The 23,853-nt window shown below is 34.1% G+C and overlaps 1 protein-coding gene across 2 annotated transcripts in view; it reads left to right on the top strand.

Moving 5' to 3' along the window:
- SEMA3D (semaphorin 3D) overlaps positions 1-23,853 on the top strand; it is a 191,197-nt gene that overhangs the window by 91,042 nt on the left and 76,302 nt on the right. For both annotated transcript variants that reach the window (XM_054496706.2, XM_063667656.1), the window contains one exon: positions 15,493-15,555. In XM_054496706.2, coding sequence (XP_054352681.1) covers positions 15,493-15,555 — 63 coding nt within the window. The remainder of the gene's footprint in view (positions 1-15,492; positions 15,556-23,853) is intronic.

The raw sequence follows: 23,853 nt of genomic DNA on the forward strand, positions 1-23,853 counted from the left end.
GTGGCTATAATAACAAACACCATACTGCTTTTTCCACACTCTCATTTCACATCTGAACAGGTTTCTCCTACAAGTCAATCACTCTCAACAAGTAAAGATAAATATTCTCCCAACTATGGGTTCATTAAGACAATCTTACCATGACAAAGAAACATACACTAGTAATTTAAAATTCTAAAGGCAATTACTACTATATCCTACATTTTCAACTACCAGTGTGAAACCCGGAGGAAAGGGTGCCACACTTTAGACATTGTCTATTAACTAGTACTTTTGCAAATATCAATATCTATGCAAGCAGAGATAGATGCTAAGACTGGGAGAGATTGAATGGCTGATAAGATTACATAATGTCAGATCTCTTCTGCATCTTTGAAACATCTTCTATTGTCTTTTTAACCCATCTTTGTCAGAAGTATTGAAAAAAAAGATTAGGAGTATTTGCAAGGTTTAAATCCAATAGTTACCAATATTGAGTTTTTCTTCTTCAAAGAGAATTGTTTATAGGCCATCCTAGGACTTTGGACTTTGAAGCTACATACAGTATTAATCTACAATGACCACTTTAACCCTCTAATTGTGAGATTTAATAGCCAAATATCAGTTGTTCAATTATTTTAGAATTATTTGTTCTCAGGGCTTTGGTCTACACAAAGCATTTATCTTCATATGTAGTAATATTACTTAATTTCTGAAATAGAACAATGATATTTGGTTTTTAGTCAATTAACTTCTAAGTAGTTCTTTCACACATTTTTAAGGCCTACCAAAGGCAAAGGAGTTATTTCTTATAAAGGCTCATACTTAATAGAGAAATTATTTCTGCAAATGTATACACATACATTTCATGTAATCTGTGTTTTTCGATGAAAAAATGAGGGCTAAAATACTGCTAGCAATTGTTTTTGACTTCTGTTAATCCAAACACACTAAAAAACTCATATGATTAACTTTAAAAAAATTAAAGTTATCTGGTAGCCTGGATATTGTTTAATGTAAAATAAAATAAGCAGTTGATTATGTACTAGAATTTGAAAGTTTGTCCTCCATTCTAATATAAAATTATGGCTCCATCCCATTTTTTTCTTAAGGCTGTATTTTTTCTTCAGGAATTTCTTTTAAAAATACTCACACTTCTAGTATGAGCCAATTGATGGCATCAAGTAACATCTTAATTTTTGTAAATATCTTAGCAGGGGATGACGTGTTTTATGAAAGTGGCCAAGGAAAAAAATCTTAGCTAACTTTGCAATTTTGCTTTAAGAGATGCTGCATAGCTTAAAAGGCATTTTTTCCAAATATGTCTCAGTTTTACCATACTAGCAAAAAGCAATTCATACTTTTAAGGGAATTTGTTCTTGTTCTGTTCTCTGCCTTCAGGGATTGGAAGAAAAAGTCCCTTTATCTGAACTGAGTGTATTAGATCATTGCTTAAAATAAATTCTTATAGCATAACTTCCTGCTGTGACTATTTTAAGCAAATCTCTCTTTGGCGATGTTCCATGCATGAAATGTGCTAATATTTTAAAAAGTAAATGTTTATGAAGTATCAATTTATCTTATGATATTATTAGAATAAAGTTATTTGAATACATTATGAAATTAGATGTCTGCATAACTGATATTTCTTTATATCTCTATAAAATGTATAATTCATAAGGGGATTATGTATGCAAAGGTAATAATTTATGTTATATAGGTATCCACCATTCCAGTTTATATAAATCACTCTATTGCTAAAGATACTCCACAGTAGCACATAAGTGTCAAAATGTAGTACTTTAGGTTTAGACCCGCTTGGTTTTCATTGGCACAGTGCCCCTCGGCAAAGATCCAAACTCTTTTGCGGAGGAAACCACACATGTTGGGACTCTGAGGGGCTGAAGGCTGTCCTTTGTACTCTTTAGGGTTAAAGCAATCTACAACATATAATTGAGTTATCAGTGACTGGTTGGGATTTTTTTTTTCCCTTGGAAAGTTAAAAAAAAATCTGTAGGAAATACTCAATTGAAGTTAGCAAAATTTGTAATGTATGTGAACTTGGAGGGTTTGTACAAACAAGGCTGTGCCTATTGAAAAAAAGGCCATTATCATTCATATTTGCCATGGGCATTTAGTGTAGAATCACCAGAAATTATAGCAAAATCCTTCAAAAAATTCATTTTGTAATAATTATTTAATAATACCTTTTTACTATCTTTACTCTTGTTTAGACTAGATTTTGAGTCTACTAGAGTGAATAGTGCAGGTATATAATTAGTAAATATTTGACAAATAAATGATTGCAGAGGAAGAAAGTCAAAATTAATTAGATTTTTGGGGAACATTTCCACTATCTAGAAAATAAAAATTAAGTAGACTGAGTTGTTTATTGTTTCTTTGTTTTTTAAATTCTCTGGCATTAAAAGAAGATGGATGAGATTATGACCTTTTGTCTTTTTTGAAAATTTTTTTGAGAGGAAGGACTATTTCCATAGGGGCTTAGACTTAAAAGCAAGTATAAGCACACATTGCAAGGATGTGACACCTCACAACTTAACTATCCCGAAGCTTAACGATTCCAAAATTGGTCCGTAAGGCCTCTCTTCATCTAGGGAATACACATGGACTCCTTCTCTGGGACGGGGTCTGGAAAGATGATGCCCACTGATTTGACAGTCCCTTCCCCCAACACTAGATCAAAATGGAACAATCAGAACCAGAAGTGATCACATTGCAAGAGAAGGACATGGATCAAGAACTGTATTTACCAGTTACGACACTTTTGTTGTAGGTTGAGTTTCTTCAGAAGCCAACTCTGAGATGAAGATTAGCTCATAAGAGAGTGTTCTTGGAATAAGCCCAGTGGGAGGAAAGCTAGGAAGCAGTATTAGGCAAAGGGAGAATTGAGCTGTGACGTAGTCCCAGCAAAAGCCTCAGCTGACAGGCCATGCTGATAATGTGGCAAATATTTCAATGTATTTTTCTAGTGTGAGTGATAATACCATTTTTAACTTAGTTTATCCTTTTCTCCTATCTAATCTGTTCACCACAACCGTAAGAGTTATCGTCACAAAATTAAAAGTCTGAATGTGTCTCACTCACTTGTACAACTCTGGCAGTTTTTCTTAGGAACTTGAATAAACTCCAGGCTTCTTAGTATTGACTTCTAAGGTTCTTCCTAGCCCATTTCCACCCTGTTTCCAGTCTCACTGTTAACTATTCATTGTTCCCTCACATGCACTCTATTTTCTGCTTCTCTCTCCCCACCCCTCTCTTTCTCCTTTACTCAAAGCACCCTATTTATTCTTCATAAAATAAATAATTTACTATCAAGTTCTGTGCCTTTTCTAAAACGTCCTGGATTTCACTTTCTTGCTCATTTCACTGCTCTTCATTCTTGAAAGGCTTTATCGAATTATATTCTTTTCACCTTTTGCTCTCCAAGGCTTCACCTCACCCTCGGGAAATTTAAGTGTTCTTCACATTTACTGGAGCATTTTATATATTTATGTCAATGTCAGATGTCCTAGCTGATAGTGTTGTCAGTATTCATTTGTGTCAGTATGTCTTCATCCACATTATACATTCCTTGAATAAGGGGATGATTTTTATGCACTTCTGATTCTCTTTTAGCACACTGCACAATGTCTGATACATAAAATACACTAAGTAGTGTGTTTCTTTAAATTTTGAATTTGTGATTTTGTTAGTTTTCCTTTTTTGAGTAAGAATCCACTATATTACTTTTATCAATTAGCATAGAATAGATAGCTAACAGAATAAAAGACACCTGAATTTGGCTTAAACATAAGAAAATTTGTTATATAATATGAATATGTTCAGAGTTTGAGTGACTACAAAGATGAAAATATCATCTGCTTAATGATGTTATCAAGGACCCAGTTCTTTCTCTGTTGGCCATTCTTGGGATTGGCATTATCTTTAGGTTGGTAGCAAGATGGCTGCCACAGTTTTCATGGGTCACATCCAGACAAAGAAATATAAATGGAAAAATAGATCATCACTTATATCTCTTTTTTAGGAGCAAAAAAACTTTTGCAAAACCCTCTCTTTCATCTCATTGGCCAGAAATATATTAGTTTCAACTCTCAAATTTGCAAGGAAAGGAGGGTAACTATAAGTTGCTTATATCAATCACCTCAAGTTGAAGGAATATTTAGGAACCAAATACTTTGAATACTACACTTACAGAGAGGGAACAGAAAACAAACTTTCTTTAAAAATTAATTGACTTAGAAGACTGATTTTTTCTTTTTCTATTTAACACAGGTAACCCAAGGGAAACATAAAAGTTTTCTCAGCCAAACAAAAAGAAGTATATATTGCCTATTTGGAAAGACTTATAAAGATTAGCTAGTTCTACAAGAAAATTATCTGAAAGAATTTATGTTTCTTTCAGTAGCTAGCCTTGGAAAGTATTTGTTGCTAGTATTTTTTTCATCTTGTGTAGTAAAAATTGAAAAATCTGCTGATCTTCATAAATAATTATTTTGCTTGTACAAGAGTTTATTTGCCTCTGCAAAAGTTTTCTCTGATTTGTGATTTAATCTCAACTTCATGAAATCTGATCTGCTGCAAATCTCTTTAATTATGGTGAAAACATATAAGTTTTCTCCCTTTAGCATTTTGACTGCTTTGGGGGTGTGACATTGATGAGAAAGAGTGTCTTATAACTTGGTTCAAAGACTTACATAATATGTTATTCTATAGTCATAGTATTTAGCATTATTCACTAAATATTTAATGTACAGAAAACATTTTTTAAAAAATCAAATAACTAAATATGACTTAAGCATCATTTAATATATATCTTAGTGTAATTATACATAAAATAATGCCATTTTTATTGGTTTGGTTTTGTCAGTCTCTGCAGCTGAAACAACTAATATGCATTATAGAAATAAAACTTGGGATACTTCATAAGTGACTGCACTTTGAATATTATTTTCTTTTGCCCCTCTACTTGAGCCAACATTTCTTTTTCATTTGGTTCAACAAAAATCCATTGAGTATCTATTATTAGCACTAAGCATATTGTAATAGAATATAAAACTGAGATCTTGTCATTGCTCTAATCTTAGTTAGGGAGACAAGGCATAATACAGTTACAAGGAAAGTTAGAAAATTTTAAATGTCCAAAATAATGAGATAGATCACATATGGTAGAAATCCAGAGAGAGGAAAACAACTACATGTTGTTCATGGTTTTGAACTAGTACAAGACGGATGAGTAAAATTTGGATTAATGTTAACTGGTTAATTTAAAATGTTTGCATTTAAATTTGGAACTTGGGGTTTGTTGTTTCCTTGTTGTTCAGTTCGAATGGGGAAAATATGTTTGAGAAATGGAGCAGAAAAGAGTCTATTGTCTATTCTGTATGTAGATTTTTCACTTGATCTTAGCCAAAAGGCGAGAAGTGATTGTACGTAGATATCTCATAGTTTAAATTAAGGGAGCTGCATTTTCCTGCCCCAGCCCTTAACATCCTACTCTATCTCCCGAGTTAGAGGAAGTATATAAAAGAACTTTAATAGTCCTTCAGAAACGTGGCCAACTGTGAATAGACATTTATAACTATTTATCACTCATTTACAAGTGATGCATTCAAAGCCCGTTCAGTGTAGACATTATAATAATGAATGTGTTTGACATTTGTACAATATGGTTTAAGGACCCATGGTTTCTAAACAAATTATTTGAAACTACGTAGTAACTGTCAGTTTGACTATAAGTGAACATTCTCTACTTCAGCGAGCCTTAAGTAGTCCTAGCAATAATTCATATAAAATCCAGAGCCCTCTCTATGTAAACTTCAGGAATAATGTATACAAGCTGAAAGTCTTCCCCTCCCTCTTTCTCACTCTTTTTTTTTTTAAATGGAGTCATAGTTGATGGTAAAAAAAATATGCATACTCTCTGTTTGGTTATGTTACTTAGTTGGACTTTTGAGTTAATGAATTGTTGGGATCCTTCCATATGAAAATGTTACTGATTTTGGAAGCAGTTCAAACCTGCAGGGATGGAACAAGTCTCTAAACTAGGATGCAAGCAAAGGGTCACAAAGAGAATGACGTATGACTAACCAAGCTGAGTACTGTTTTTGTGTCTGTATTATTCAAGCATTTATTTGTTGGCTTTCTTTCTCTCTTTCTCCTTCCTTCCCTTCCTTTCCTCCCTCCCTCCCTCCCTCCCTTCCTTCCTTCCCTCCTTCCTTCCTTCTTTCCCTCCCTCCCTCTCTCCCTCTCTCTTTCTCTTTCTTTCTCTTTCTCCCCTTCCTTCCTTCCTTCCTCTCTCTCTCTTTCTTTCCTTTTCTCTTTTCCTTTCTTTCTTTCTCTTTCTTCTTTCTTTTTGCATGTAATTGTAAAAATTACTCAGATTACTTGAAATCCATAATGCTACGCCCTTATGTTTGAGCATTTATATTGTGAAAATAACTAACCTAAATGAATTTATAATTTTACATATAATAATTTCCAGTGGAATATTTAAACACACTTCTTTGTCTAACATAAAAAGAGCTTTGTTATTTCCCTTTCTTTAAGGAAGTCTAGAACAAGAGTTTTGATACATGAGGACTCAACACTTGCTTGTTTGATATTAAGTATAAGCAAAAATACTATTATAAATCAGAATGATCTTCTGACTCCAGTTCTATTAACTTACTCTATGGCTGAGTAAGATATTTCTGTCTAATGCTTTAGCTTCTAAGAAGTCTATTACATAGTGGGAAAAGAAAAGAATAAATAACCTTCTCACTTAAAATCAAATTATTTGTAAAACAAAATCATCAGTCTTTTAATTCTTATTTAATACTTGAAATTAAGAAAATATAAACACTTGGAAAGCATGTGGACATCCTAATAAATTAACTTTTGGTATAAGGCACCCTGCTTAGTTTCATGTGATTAATCTCTTTCCATTGCCTGCCGAGCATATGCTGTCTAGTAATCACAGAGCTAAAACAATCGACTCGTTCATGGATGTGCTGGCTCCCTAGCCCGGGTGCTGATGTGCAGGTCCCATCTGGTCACTGTAATGGACTGTCGGGATGTTGTCAGACTGCTCAGACCTCGCCAGAACTCTCACAAGAACTCCTTCTCTGTGTCCAATTCTATGGGAAACTCTGCAGATTGCTTTTCAAAGAATAATTATTGAGCGCTCACCATGCCAGATTCTGTGCCAGGTGCTAAAGGTGGTAGGAAGAAAAAGCAATGTTCCTTGACACCGGACATCAGTGCTTACTAAACTTCAGTAAGTCATGGATTAGAGGTGTTGAATAGTATTCACTACAAAAGTCTGAAGTCCATCCACAAGAGTAATTGGACCACAAGTTCTAAATTACTGACCATTTGTGGACTTCTTAGCTTTATGTTAATTTGTATGGTATACTAGCATTTCTCTCCCTTTCATGCAATACATATTTGTAGGTGTTTTTTTGTTTGTTTGTTTTATGAGATAGGTTCGCACTCCTGTCACCCAGGCCTGACTGCAGTGATGTGATCTCGGCTTACTGCAGCCTTAACTTCTTGGGCTCAAACAATCCTCTCACCTCAGCCTCCTGAGTAGCTGGGACTACAGGTGCTTGTCACCATGTCCAGCTAACTTTTAGTATTATTATTATTTTTAATAGAGACAGGGTGTTGCCACGTTGCCCAGTCTGGTCTCAAACTTCTGGGCTCATGCAATCTGCCCACCTCACTTGTAATCCCAAAGTGCTAGGATTACAGGGCATGAGCCATGGCACCCGGCCTTGCAATACATATTTATTGAGGTTCTACAATATTCCTGATACTCTTCTAGATGCTGAGAATATAGTGAAAAATAAAACAGGTCAGACATTCGTGCTCATAGTGTCTTCAGGTTGGGAATAGAGAGTTAATGGAGAAAAGGAAACAAATAAAATAGCACTTATTGCGAAGTGTTATGTTAAAAAATGTGTGGTGTTCCTGGGAAACTACTTCAGATTGGTTATTAGAAAAGACCTTTCTGGGGAGATGATAATAAAATTGACAGGTATTTATAAGAAGGGATCATCTAGAAGAGGTCAGATGTATTTTAGGTAGAACAAGCTCTACCTAGAAGATAATAATGAAATATTATTTTAAAAAGCAGCATTAGCTGGCATATACAAAGAAGCTCAAGAAATGTTTACTGCAAGTTTCTTTCAAATTAGTGTTAACTCGGTGGAGATGATTTGTGTTTTAAGGCTGGGCTGCTGAGATTCACACCTACCTAAGGTCACAAACCAAGCGACGATGCAGTAGGGACTCACATTCACGTGTTCTGATTGCACTGCATTTAATTGATCTTTACACCTGGAAAAAGGTCTCAAACTAAACTTACTTTTGAAAAAGAAAGTGCAAATGGATATGATAAGCAAAAGTGTAGTAGAAGACAGAGATGGTTGGTGGAAGAAGGCTGAAATGCAAGCGAGGCTTCTGAGCTGAGTCGGGAAAAGGGAAAGGGAAAGACAATTGTCACCCAAGGCTTCATGCAGAAAAATCATGGAAAAAGCCACTTTAGACTTTGCCTGGAACTCCATCTTCTGTATTGAAGCACATTTTCTTGGAAAATTTGTAGGCCTGCCCTTATATAAAAATCTAAAACAAAACAAAAATGGAGAATTAAACTTCCCTTCTGTGACAATTTCTATCTAGGCCAGGCCAGTACCCACTGCTCAAGCTTTACCTTTGGCGCTGTTGCTCTTGTTTTGCAACAGGAAAACACCTCCCTGTCCTGGGAACCCAGAGTAACCATTGCTCTTTTAGTTGTTCAAATCCTTGTATCATATAGCATTCAGAGTGACATTTTTTTCTTTAAAGCCATTTAAAAACTTGTATACTGTTTTTTGAAAGAGATGGCCACTATCTCAAGGGTTCTGAATTTTTGTCTTTAATTAGGTTTTATGAACAAGTTTCAACTTCCTTTTGTGTGTCGCATTCAGTTGTTTTGACATCTCTGAATTAGGCCGAGGGGCATTTGACTGACCTTGCACTTGCTAACTTGAGTCAATTAAATTGCTTCTCTAAAGATGAAACAAAGAGCAGATATAATTAGAATTTCCTTTGAATGTTGTTATAAGGTCTTATCATTATTTGAATGTTTCTGTAACTTGCCTAACACTGAATAATTAAAAATTAATTGTCTGACATTTTCACCTTACTAAAAGGTAAGTTTTCATTAATTATATAAATCATGAATGAAACAATAATTGTTAGGGATACTGCAATATTGTATGAGTCCCTTCTAAGTATTTTTTCGAAGTGAAGTAAAAATAATATTAAAAGGACAAAAAGTTGTTTTGGATTTTGGACAGAGAAAAGTAAATAAAATCAATATAACTAGATCACAGCTTGTATTTTTAAATTCACACAGTTTCCACTACATTTACATAAAAAATTATTATTAAATCTTTTTAAGAATATGTTTAAACTATAACTTTATGCACAAAGCCTATTTAAGGAGGCACTGAAGACAATATTTATTTCAGTAATATGGTCTCTTTTCAAACTAGTAAGCTATACAACTCTAAAAGAAAATATACAGATATATGTTTAGATAATAATATTTGAGACTTCCAAGGTTAGCATGAAAAAATTAATCCTTTGGAAATGATCAATTGTGAAATACTATAAAGGCAACATAAATATACTAATATGGGTAAATCAGTAAATTATAGAATATGAGGACTGGCTTATGAGACATACTTGTTTTACAGTGTTGACCCATAAACTCTTATTTCCAAGTGAAGAAATTTTATAAATTTATTTACTTCTGTTTGCCAGTTTTCTGTTATCAGCTAGATCTATAAGAATTAGCACTCAAATTAAAACCAATTTGCAAGTATTGTTTAATAGTTGTTCGATTACAAGCTATACCCTGACTAAGTAAGTTGAGAGGAATTCTTAGGTTCTTCTGGATCCACAGAAAAGATCTCTGTTTGATTTCTGATGTCTCCTGCACGTGGGTAGACAGCAATAGTAAGCTCTCTGCATATTTGCAGTCCTTGATATCAAGGCTCTAAGGTCCCAAAGACCACAACCCACCAAAATTATATCCTTAAAATCTGTAGCTGGTGCATCAGCACAAGGTTAGTTAAGAATTAGTGTTTTGTGAGAATATTTCAGAGGAATTAAAATCTGGCCATTAGGCAATGGCATCTCTGTTTCTGGTATGACTCTCTTGGATAAGTGAAGGAAAAATATCTGTGGATGACTTTCTAAGGGACAAATACAGTTGCATCAGCTTTTAGAAACAGGGACATGTGCTTTGTTGGGTGCTGTTTCATGCAACTTTTAATATGTCAAGATACTGTGTGCAAGACGCACTACAGTGAAAGAAGATTTATGTGGCATTTTATTGCTGATAAATTCAAAAGGCAGTAAGAATATTAATAATCACTGTCTCAAAATTGTTCATATTAACTACTGATCCTGAGGGCTGACTTTTAAAGATAATGTGAACATTATATTTTTAACTATATGGTGTGACTTTTGTCTAATAGTGATGCAATCTCAAAGTGTACTGACTAGGCCACTAAAATAATCCAAGGAACACAGGTACCTCTTGGGTTCTTGTACAACAATGCTGGAACTTCAGCCTATAAGTGAAACATATTTATTCTATACCCAATCACCCTATAGTTGACACCTCTATTTTTCCCTTTACATAACTGTGTGTGTCTCTGTCTTTCTCTCTCTTACTATTTTCCCCCTCCACATGCATCTATACACACACACACACACACACACACACACACACACGGAGAGAGAGAGAAAGAGACTAGAAAAATGTGAAAATAGTGGAATGCTATTATATATGTGCGTGTATTGTACATTATATCTCGCATTATATAAACGTTATATATAATATGATATACATACACATAACACTTCAAAAGATTATTGAAAATTTTGCCAATTCTATATAAGAATAAGAGTGGATCTTTAAAAACGATTTTGTCTTGTTTTTTGTGTTTTTAGATTGAATTAAGGGAAATTCTGTCTCTTTAAATTCTTTACCAATTAGGAATAAAAATGAATATTTAAAAAAAATCTCTTTATTCTAACGGCTAGGTAGTAGGTAAGAAAAAAAATACACCACAAATCATAATTAAACTGACATCTTTTCAATAGGACACAGCTATAATGACTATTTTTCCCTTCTAAGTAAATGTTTAGAGTCTAAAAGACAATCAGATATATCATAGGTTGTTTTTGCTTAAGGTAATTCTGTTAGTGATGACTAAACCTTGGCAGTATTGTGTCAAAATAAGCCAATATATAATTTCAATAAATCCTTATTTTTGAAGGTTTTAATTTTACTTTAAGAAGTAAAATTTTCTTTGTGATCCTATCTCAGAATCCCTGTGCTTGTATATAACATTTACTTGCTAATCAAAAAGTCAGTTCTCTGAAGCTTGTAATTAGTTGTATGGCTTCATCAACTAGGATGATGCAACTCAAAGTACAATTATGTGACTTATAAGCAATAACTGAAAATGTACAACAAAAACATTAAAGCATCTTTTACAGATTTGTATTCCTTTACAAAGAGAATATATGTGCAATTGCTATTTTAGTGTCAAGTCCCTGAGACAAAATTAGAGTTGAAACTACCTAACTAAACCAAACTATTATATTAGAGTTGAAACTACTAAGAGCAAGTAATTTAAAACAGAGGATCAAAAGTAGAGACTGCTAAAGACACTGTTTACCAGTAAGCGCTCCACAATGCTCCCTGGGCACAGTGGTTTCATCCCATGTACTCTCTTGTCACTCTGTATCTCCCATCCTAACTCAGACCCAAGCACCTCAATTTTATGCCTTGGCTGACATACAGAAGGTCTTTCATAATTATATGTCTAATGAACAAATAGTTAATGAAGAGTAACTACTTGGTGCTAACTTTGAAACCTTTATTTAGATTTCAAAAATGATATGAAGAGTGCTTCCACATTTTGTAATTCTTAGAAGCACTAGTGAATATATTCACATTTAATTTTGGAAGCATCATTTATCTCATAATTTAATTTAACTCAATCACCCAATATGACGATTTGAAGTAAAAAATAAAACCCTGTGATGGTCTTTATCCTTTTTAAGGCTCATTTACTTAATATGAAAGAGTTATATATTTTTTTGTTTCCTACATTATTAATATTTGTATGATATGTAATTTTGAACAAATCTATAGATATTTGCCCTACATGTATTCCTTAAATGTGATTAAACCTGATTATCATCTAAAACAAACAAAAAAAGAACAGGATCTTACATGCTGAAATGATTCAAAGAAATATTAATCTGGCAACATAGCAAAGACATGGAATCAACCTAAATGCCCATCAGTGGTAGACTGGATAAAGAAAATGTGGTACATGTACACTATGGAATACTACCCAGCCATAAAAAAAGAAACAGATCATGTCCTTTGCAGAAACATGAATGGAGTTGAAGGCCGTTATCCTTAGCAAACTAACACAGGAACAGAAAGCCAAATACTTATAAAATGGACTTCTATGTGTCCATGTGTTCTCATCACTTATAAGTGGGAGCTAAAGAATACATGGACACATAGAGAGAGGAACAATACACAGTGGGGCCTTTTGGAGGATGGAGGGTGGAAGATGGGAGAGAATCAGAAAAAATAACTGATGTGTACTAGGCTTGATACCGGGGTGAAGAAACAATCTTTACAAGAAACCCCCATGACACAAGTTTACCTGTGTAACAAACCTGAACTTGTACCTCTGGACTTAAAAGTAAAAGTTAAAAAGAAAGAGAAAAAAAAGAAAATATTATTGAAAAAAAAAACCTTTCCTAGGCACAAAGTCTGCATCAATAAATATATTTTGAGTGCATTAAAAATATTAAATCAATTGACAGGTTATGGATAAGTATTCTGTGTACTATTTTCAGTCCAATGACATAAAGTTGTCCTTTGTAAAATCACTGTAATATTGAAGAACCAGCAAGTACAGCATTTCACTTTTGCAAGATAAGAAAGTTCTAGAGATTGGCTGCACAACAATGTAAATATACTTAACATTACTGAATTCTACACTGAAAATTGTTAAAATGGTAAATTTTATGTTATGCGTTTTTAACCAAAATTATAATAATAATAAAATTGGACCAGTGGAGGGGGAAATAGTGAAAGGATGCCTTGAGAGTTCATAACCTCATATCTAAAGCAAAGACTCTGAATTCAAGATGCAATATTTTTTTTTTTTTTTTTTGAGGGAGTCTCGCTCTGTTGCCCAGGCTGGAGTGCAGTGGCGCGATCTCCGCTCACTACAAGCTCCGCCTCCCGGGTTCACGCCATTCTCCTGCCTCAGCCTCCCAAGTAGCTGGGACCACAGGCACCTGCCACCACGCCCGGCTAATTTTTTGTCTTTTTAATAGAGACGGAGTTTCACCGTGTTAGCCAGGGTGGTCTCGATCTCCTGACCTCGTGATCTGCCCGCCTCAGCCTCCCAAAGTGCTGGGATTCCAGGCGTGATGCAATTTTAAAGGAGCACTCAGTCCAGTGTTTTTGCCAGCAATGATGAATAACAAAGGAACAACCAGAACAAAAATAACAAACAAACAACATTTGAAGAAACGTTCCAATTTTGGGCCAGCTGCAGTGTTCCATCTGGATTATTAAGTTATGGCTTCACGATTCTGGGTTTACGACTAACCATTGTCCATTAGTCCATGCATTGCCCATTTTAGTTAATCTATTTGCTAACTTACATTATTCTCTTGTTCTTAATTACGTTGTTAAACACCTGAAAATGCACCCTCAAGCACAAATGCTAGAATCTGGTAAATAACCTGTTTCTTACCTCCAAGTCATCCTTCCCCTCGTTTCCCATTTTGGCTGGCCATTTTTCTAAATCCACCCACCTATACACCTGAAATGTAACCATTTTATTTTAGTTGCTTTTAACTTTGTTCTAAAGCAAGATGTGCAGTTTGCAATTTGAGGAGATATTCTTTTTAGACCTAATAATGAGTTGCTAATTTCCATTCATATTGCTTTTCATTGCTGCAGCTCATTGATATTTGACTGCTGGCTACTATTTAAAGTTGTGTGATAGTAGAACTACAGTGATTCAAACCATTTCTGAATAAATAGCATTTTCTAGTCGTCATTGTGTACCTTATCAAGGTTAGCTCATCACTTGAGCCTCCTGCTGCCTCCACCACCTCCCTATATACATATCTGGATTGTAATTTGTGAATGTTAAGATCTTCTCTAAGTAAACAATCTTGCTCCGGTTTAAAATCTCAATAATTTCATTGTATTTGTCTATTTTGAATGCTGTACTCTCTTCTTTATTTAGAGACATGAAACCCTAAAATTTCACCACAAAGATAATATCGTATAAACATTGATGACTTCTGAATCCTTTGTTAATTCCAGGTTTAACAAGTCTTTTTCAGTGTATTCCCTCAGGATATTTTCTTTTTTTGTCACCTATTAAAATATTTTCTGCTACCATTGGTGAGAAACATAATAAAAGTCTATCCAGAACTCCTGGAGCATATATTATAAGTATTTTAGAGCTTGCTTTTCTTGTTCCTTCTTGCTTATAGCTTAACAGAGAGCATTTCTTTCTGTAAGCTAATGGAGTTACACAACTGCTTAAACTTTATTTTGCAAAAACTTTCTTACAGAATTCCTACAAAAACTTCCTGACAGAATTTAAAAGAAAGAAAGAAAAAAGCCTTGAACTCAAGATCGTGAAGCATAATTGAAAGCTATCAACCAATGAGTTTGGATCCCTTGACTTATGTAATGGTTGAGACCCCCCCAGTTCAAGAGTCAGATGGACTTTGAGTCAGACTGTGGCTCTGCCATAAGTTTTGTGGTCCTCAACACGTTATTTAAAGGCTATGTGACTGAGTTTTCTGATCTCAAAATGGGAAGAATAAGTACAGCCATCTCAGAGGGTCATTGTGAAATTTAAATAAAAGGATTCTTGTAAAACATTTAGCTAAGTGGCAGATGCATCTGAGCTCCAAGCATGTTAAATATTGTCAACAAATTCACACTGGTCCTTGGCTTGGAGAAAGAACTTATGCTCTGACAGAGAGTTGTTTCTAACACTTCATGGCACATGTTTATAATGTACTACTACTCTGAGTAAACACAGAAAAACATGGTACATACAGCCTCTTATTTAGGCAAATGCTCATGTGAAATTCTGTTGACATCATGATAAAGCTTATGGACCTCTGAACATAATGTATCTACTGTTACATACATTAAAATAGAAACTAGAAGATTAACAAAAATGGATAGTACTAGACACTTTTCTTTTAGAAATTTTCAGGGTGGCTTTGGGAAATATTTAAATCTCAAATTTCCCACATTGACACTAACAACATGCTTAATACTCATTCTTCAATTTCACACATTCACTCTGTAAGCAGAATTGCAGAGTGTTAGGGTGTTTCAGATATTCAGATTGTAACATACTTTGAAATGTTTTGCAGATTTATTGGCCTGCTGCAAAGGAACGGGTGGAATTATGTAAATTAGCTGGGAAAGATGCCAATGTAAGTATGAAACTTTAACAACTATCTTTGTAAAACTTCTACTGATACGATAGCAAATATTTATATTGGGCTTTATTGAATTAATGGTATTAATGTATTATTTTTCAGACTAAACTAACATATTCTATGTGAATATTAATGTGGAATAAAAAATCTCTATCTTACCAAAAGCCATGATATTATTTATAAAATTTAAGAAATCTAGAAACACTCTACTTTCTAATGTATTAATTCTGAATATTATTTTTGTCACAAAAAAAGATTAGAAACACATTAAAATATTCAAAAATAAGCCATCCAAAAGATTGTAGTTCTAGGAACATGTATTTTTCATTTATGCACACATATTTTGTAAGTGTACAGAAAACCATCAATTATTTTAGCATCACAAACACAGAACTGATACATAATTTCAATTGAGTTGAAATTAAACTTAAAATATTTATAAGAATTCCTTTATGTGGTGACATTATGGAAAGAACAATAAGAATTAGTTAATAATGAATGACAGCATTCTGGCATAAGAACTAGTAATTACTTCCTCTGAAATTTACGTATTAGTAATAATGATTATATAAAATAACTCATAAAAGACAAATAGAGGGTACTAATGAAACTTTTAGTTTAAGCTGCCTTGAAGAGCAGAGAAAACCCTTAGGTATGACTTTTTGTCTCTGGTATGGTCCTATCTGTCTTGATTTCTGCACTGTCCAAGTTGTCCTGCATGCGCATCCCTCTAATCGTGTAACGTGATTTATCTCCAGCAATGAGGGCTATGGCTCTGACTGGCTCCTCTCCTCATCCGAGTGCTCTGATTCAGGCCAGATATTCTGTCTTCTGTCCTGACTTCTTGCATTATGGTAATGGGGAGAATTGCTCTTTTTTTTGGCAAAATAAATCACATTCAAATCGTAACCCAAGATGAAAACAGGTCGTAACCTGGGGCAGAAACATAGACATCTTGAGGCTTCTTTTGCACCATCCTTTAATCGTACCTCTAACCACAATAATGCAGGGGTATTAAGCTGCATATTTAATATGCAGGGGTAAGTCATATTTAATAATAACAAATAGTGTTTGTTATATGAAAGGATGAATAGATTAAAGAATCCTCTATCAATGTGATAGAAATAAAATATGACACATAATGCCTAAGGATGTGAGGGGATGCTCAGAAGGCTAGTAATCTCAGACAACAGGTTAGTTCATTCATTTGTTATTCATTTATTCAAAAAATATTTTTAGAGTTCCTAAATATGTATATGAAACTCATCATATCTGTCCTTATGGAGCTTTCAATCTAATGGGGGATACAGATACTGCTCAAATGATGACTTCTACGTAGTAACTACAAAGCAAAATAATTGAAATAAAACAAACTTGTGGTGACCCCTGATTTTATATTCAGTTATTAACATAATTAAATGTTATCCTTTCAGGCATATTTATATTAGCAGAAATATATCAGGGAATGTCAACATAAAATGCAATGGGAAACAGTTTTTACATTTCGGTCACTAGAAATGAAAGGAATTAAACTATTCTGTAATGTATTCTTGTCCTCCCATGGCTTTGGTATCTTCATCCAGTTCAATGTTCCAACACCAAACGGGTACCCAGGTCTGCAAAAACACCAATACTTTACTGAACACTCATAGAGAATGAAATGCTTTGGTTATGAGAGTTTTTCAAATTATGTCATTTAATGGACAGTATAAGCATGGCATAACCGGCATGAACATTTTTGTATTTGTGTTTCACCAGTATTGAGTATACGATAAGGAGGCAAGAAGGAAAAGGATGTTTTCAATTTACTCCAGTAAAATGGTTTTCCCATGGAGCAGATCAGGGATAAACAGTCAAGGTCAAACAATCAGTGAAGGTTTAAATTCTGACAGTGCTCTCACTTGGGTATGTTCACTAATTCCAGTTACATAGTAACTTAATTGCCCCTCTTATTAAGTTAAAGCAAGTGGTGATAAACTTTTCTGGAGGTGATATCCTTGACCATGTAGGATTCTGTATATAGAACATATTATTCCAATTCAGTCATAATTGTGAGCTAGTAACCACCTCTAACCTTTAAGCACATTTGCTGCTAACCCAGGATTAAATATACGAGGAGCTTTTTGCTTTTTGCTGAAGTCTGTAGTTTGATGTTGAATCATGTAGTGATAATTTTTAATTTTTGCCTCATTTTAACTTGTTCCTTTAAAATAATGTTTCATTTTAGAGCTTCTAATACTAGCTAACATTTTTGTAGCAGTTACCATGTTCAAGGAACTGTTTTCAATGCTTTACATTTATAACTTCATTTAATCCTTATGACAACACTATATGCTAGATTTTATTATTAATTTCTATTTTCTGGATGAGAAAACTAAAGCGAAAAATCTTAAATGGCTTGCCCAATATCATGCATCTGGTAAATAGTAAAGCCAGGGATTGAATCCAAAAGTCTTGCTCCAAGGTCTGTGCTCTTACATAACATTATAAAATGTCCATATAAGATCCAAAAACTATATCCTTCAAATTATTTCTCTCTGTAATATCACCAGAACATAGATCCTCATTTTTAACTGCATTACATAGATTTTGGCTGACAGAAAACTGAGACAGCTCTGTGGTTTTATTGACGTCTTTTATTAGATTTGGCATTACCCTCTCTCCTTCTTCCTCTCTAGTAATTTCTACCTACTTCCCAAGAGTGTGTTTAGGGTTAACAAGTGTTTGGAAAGACTGTCCCTTTACACAAAGGTACTATGTAACTGCAAAACAGTGAATTATTTACCCTAATGAAAGTTAGCTAATTGGGGTGGGGATAGTAGAAGATGAGGAAACAAAAGAGAACTATTCCACTTTGTTGAACATAGTCCCCAGTTTAATCCAAAGAAGGGTAGAGGTGACAGGAAGATATTTGGTAGTATTTTGCTTCTATTTAGAGGAAAGTTATTCAAAAGAAAGTAACTAAAGAAATGTCTTTAGTTCTGACTATATAATTGTGGGTTAAACAGCTTACTCCAAGCAAAAGAAACCACAGGGTGAGGGTAGCCTGGGCTCTGTTTGTCAGCTTAACCACAGAGGGGCACAGCCTGTCCACACAGACATTACACAGAGTTAAAGCGTCTTCTGGAACTTCAGTTCTTTGATTATATCTTTCCTTCCTTCCTTCCTTCCTTCCTTCCTTCCTTCCTTCTTTCCTTCCTTCGTTCCTTCTTTCCTTCCTTCCTTCCTTCCCTCCTTCCTTCTTTCCTTCCTTCCTCTCACTTTCTTTTTTTCTTCCTTTCTTTCTCTCAAGAAAGTCTAAAACTAAAATAGAATGTTCGTTGTAGAAAGTTTGCAAATTATATACAAGCAAAAAAAGAAAAACAAGTCATTTATAAATAACTCTCCCCCATGAACACTAACCAGAGATAACTGGTGACATTTTGATGTTTATTTTTCTATCTTATCTATTTACTAATTTTCAGTATGAAATCATTGTATACATAGTCACTTAAAACACTTATTTTTTTTTTTTACTTCACAGACTGCCATGAGCATTTTCCCATGTCATTAAATTCTTTTTTATAACACTACTTTTAATAGTTACACTGCATTTCTTTATGTATTATTTCATCAATCCCCTATTGTTAGAAGTTTGGTATATAGCCAGTTTTACTATTGAAAATGACACTGTACATGAAAAAAGTTTATGTAAATATTGTGAATATCTTTGATTATTTAGTAGACTTTTACTAGTTAAGGACATAAAAATTTGTATAAACATATTGCCAAATTGCCCTTCAGAAAGTTTATGCCTCATATGCTCTTACCAGCAGTATGTGATCAAGGGAGGGTGTATTTACCTATTATACCATTGTTAATATTGGATACAACATACATTTAATGCTGAATACAAATGCATATGAATGAATAAAATATGTATATTTATTCTTTGCCAATAAAAAGAAAATGATTTTTGCTGTTTTAGCTTGAAATTTTTTCATTACTCTAAACACTAAACATCTTATATGATTGCAAAATAAAATTTTTAAATAGCATATCCCTGCGGCCCGTATTTTTTTAATTTTCCTGTTTGCCTTTTTCGTGCTGATTATTTACAGACTTATAAAACATATGTATATATATATACATGTATAGGTAGACATATTTATATAACATAAATATGTATAGAGTATACATACAGTATAATACCTTGTGTTCCACTCGTGAAAAACATATTCTTTATCACTTTATCAGTTACCTTATTTGATGTATAGACTTTATTTAAATAGTCATTTCTTTTTCTTTAAAATGTTTTCTTTTGCACTTTTACTATAACTGATTATTGCTCTGTAGAAATCTTCACCGTTAGATCTCCCATTTTTAAGATATAAATGTGATATATGAGTTTTTCTGTTTTTATTTTGAAGTATTAACAATCTATTAAAATATTTTAAAGATTTTTTTTTTTTTTTGAGACGGAGTCTCACTCTGTTGCCCAGGCTGGAGTGCAGTGGCGCAATCTCAGCTCACTGCAACCTCTGCTACCCGGGTTCAAGCGACTCTCCTGCCTCAGCCTCCTGAGTAGCTGGGATTACAGGCAACTGCTACAGCACCCAGCTATTTTTTTTTCTCTGTATTTTTGTATTTTTAGTAGAGAAAATTCACTATCTTGGCCAGGTTGGTCTTGAACTCCTGACCTCATGATCCACCCACCTCGGCCTCCCAAAGTGTTGGGATTACAGGCGTGAGCCACTGCGCACGGCCCTATTTTAAAGATTTTAAGACCTGAACTGATCTCTGCATCCTGGATCCTGTCTGAGAACTTCTAGACAAGCCTAACATGTAGCACAGAGACAGAGATAGGTGAAAAGTCAAAAAATGTTTGATGATCACAATATTCTGCAACACACATTAAAAATAAAACCAGATAAGATTCCAAAATCGTTAGTATCATCTAATATTTAACATAAATAAATTAAAATTAGCTATTGTAATTCAGTTATCAGAATAGATGTAAAGCTGTTTTGGATTTTATTGGACCCTACATATGTCTTGAGAATTACAAGTACTTCTATTTTCCTATTATCTTTCCAGGTATCTGGGGAGAAACTAAAATTCTAAGTGTTAATGCATAGACTAATGTATTTTTGCTTTTTTTCTCTCCAAGTATGAATTCAGTTTTATACTTGTCTATTTAGTTATTTATATATGTATGAATATATATGAGAGATGAAATATTGAAACATCTAATATTACTTAAGATAATTAAAAAGTTGATGTTTGCTTTGGTTCTTTCTCTCTTCTCCTCCCCCACTTCCCTTTCTCTTTCTCTTCCAGTGGGGGTAGGGTAGGGCCTATGGAATCCATGTAGGAAGGAGGAATAAAGGAAGGAAGGAGAAATTCAATACTTTTCCTAAGTTGAATATATTACTCCCTGGATTGTTTGGTCACGTGCAATGATTGACATTGTGGGCAATAGCTGACAAATTAGCTTTCAGGGAAAGTTACAAAGGCTGCTTCTCAAAGTTATCTTTCTTCATGCCTCACAGAATTACACTACCACTGATAGCCTTGCAGGTCACTAAGTGAATTAAATCAAGTTAATTATTGATCATGCTATTTAAACAAATCTTTGAAACTTTGTGTATAAGAATAAAACAACACAGGATTTCTGAGACTTAAAAAATGAAGTTATGAATTGAAAGGGAAGTCATTGTAAAGTTTTTTCGCAACAAGGATTGTTTGGCTTAAATGTCAACCTCAGAAAAAATTTAAAGTGGGAGACCTTATCTTTTACGATCTCTGTTCACAGGTTTCTTTTGCCCAGGCAGCCAAGGCCTTTCTATTGCTTCTAGGCTGCTTAGAGAACTATCCTCTCTCAATTTCCCTACAGAAAACTTTGACTGAGCACAACTGACATTTTTGTAAACTGTGTCAGATAATTAAAGATTTACACATACTTTTTTGCTTATTCCATGTCAGCCCAATCAGACAGAAGGGAGGAATTTCATAAATTAATCTGAGGTATGCCTTGTCAAGTCAGGAAATTGGCATATTAGGCTACTTTCTAGGACTAGCACCATTTTAATAAAGTACTCCTAGAAAAGTGAAAGGAAATAAAATACTTTAGGTGTGATTCAGAGGTTTTTTTTTTTTTTAATAATCACCAAAATTATATCCCCACTGTGTATAAAATGTTGCCCTGGACCATATTTGTCTTTATAAACAGTGCTGCATCACTGGTAGCTTCTAATCTGTTTGACTCCATAATTTAAAATCTGGAAAGGGAGTTATATTTCTTTATCCAAATATTTATTTCAGATTCTTGCAAAATTACTTTCTAAATTCTAACTGAGCTTTTGAAAAAATGATGAACTAATTGGTGGTGAGTCAGTCCTCCCTCACTCCAGCCATATGATTTTACTCTTCCCTGCCCTGCATACTCTCCCCTATGCACTAATGTCTTTGTGCCGGAAAAACCAAGGAATAAAAGTCTTTTCAAAAAGTGAGCATGAGTGAGCAAAGGCTGGATTATAAAACCTTCTACTCTAGCCATGAGGTCATCAATAAAATTTACCTGGTGATCATGTACATTTTCATACTTTTATCTTATCTTTTCTCATATTACTTTGTCTTCATTGTTTGTTCGAAACTATTAGTATTGGCCTGCCACGGTGGCTCATGCCTGTAATCCTAGCACTTTGGAAGGCCAAGAAGAGAGGACTGCTTGAGGCCAGGAGTTCCAGACCAGACTAGGTAACAAAGTGAGACCCTGTCTCTACAAAAAAAAACACAAAATTTATCCGGGAGTTGATGACTTGCACCTGTGGTTCCAGCTACTCAACAGGCTGCGGCTGAAGAATTGCTTGGGCCTGGGAAGCAGAGGCTGCAGTTAGCCGAGATCGCGCCACTACTCCAGCAGCCTGTCTCAAAACAAACAAACAAACAAACAAACAAAAAAAAATATATATATATATGTATGTATGTATAGGCCAGTTGAAACATTGTACCTCAGATCTTCAGATCTGTAGACATAGCTATTCACTTTAAAATCAGAGCAACCACTAGGATATTAGTATTTTGTATAGCTCAAAATCAGGGTAAGGAATAAACAAGTATTAAATTTATATTATTTCACTTAATCTACATAACAGCCATAACAATCCTATCATTAAGTCATTGTCTGCCTTTTTAAAAAAATTTATTTCATTCTAAGAACCACCCTATCAGTTAGGTTATTGTCTATTGTTGGGTTTTTTATTTGTTTGTTTGTTTTTTAATATATTCCTCCTAGGAACCCCAAAAGCAACAGTGGATCATTAGGTCCATGCCTGACTGGTGAGTAACCTATGGCCACTTGGGCAGAAAGAAACTGGACTTTTTCTATGCAATCCAGTGGTTTCTCAAGTTACCAACTTCCTTAATAACCCAACACTTGCCTGTCTCCTGGGTAAAGCCAACCTAGAATAAAAGTCTGCTCCAGCCCAGTGTTTACTTAGGTGTCTTTGCCAAGAATCATGAAGCCATGGTTAAGAAATTGCATTTAACAATTATGTAAAGATAGAGTGTCACTTGCAGGAGATAGACTGAAAATAATATATAACAACAAGAATAAATACTCTAAAAAGAGAGAGAGCCACTATTTACTGCTATTTGAAGCATATGAAATAATTAAGTTCTAAAGATAATGATGACATAAAGAAATATTTTTAGGCATAAGCATATGCAGAACAGAAAGAAACAAAAATTTCTTCAAAAATTTGACTTGGTGTAAAAAAAGTCCATGAGAAAAAACAGAGATTATTGAAATTATCAAGAAATAATCTGATTCTTAAAGGCTCTGTAATACTGGAAAATAAATGGCAATAAGTGGTAGGGCATCTGTTCAATAAGAATTGAATACATAGGTAGAGATGCACGTTTGTGTTCAGTGTTTTGTTCAGTGTAGCTGAGACAGATGACATTGCAAACAGTAGTGACTATATGGTATAAATTATGTGGTAACAACTGATCATGATAAATTTTGTGTTTTATGTATTTCTTGTAGAAAGTAAGGATACCAGGTGTGTGTGGTGGTGGGTGCTTGTAGTCCTAGCTACTCAGGAGGCTGAGTAAGGAGGATTTCTTGAGCCCAGGAGTTTGAGGCCAGTCTGGACAACATAGAGAGGTCTCATCTCTAAAAAAAAAAAAGAGAAAATTTTAAATATGGATGTCTAATTCATATTCTGTTTATATCCGTTCTCTAGGGCTCACTGAGTACCACTATAGACTTGTATTCTAATTAACCTAATTCTGATTAGTTCAATGGTT

Source organism: Pongo pygmaeus, chromosome 6, assembly GCF_028885625.2.
Source record: "Pongo pygmaeus isolate AG05252 chromosome 6, NHGRI_mPonPyg2-v2.0_pri, whole genome shotgun sequence".
In the NCBI taxonomy this organism is placed as follows: Eukaryota; Metazoa; Chordata; class Mammalia; order Primates; family Hominidae; genus Pongo; species Pongo pygmaeus.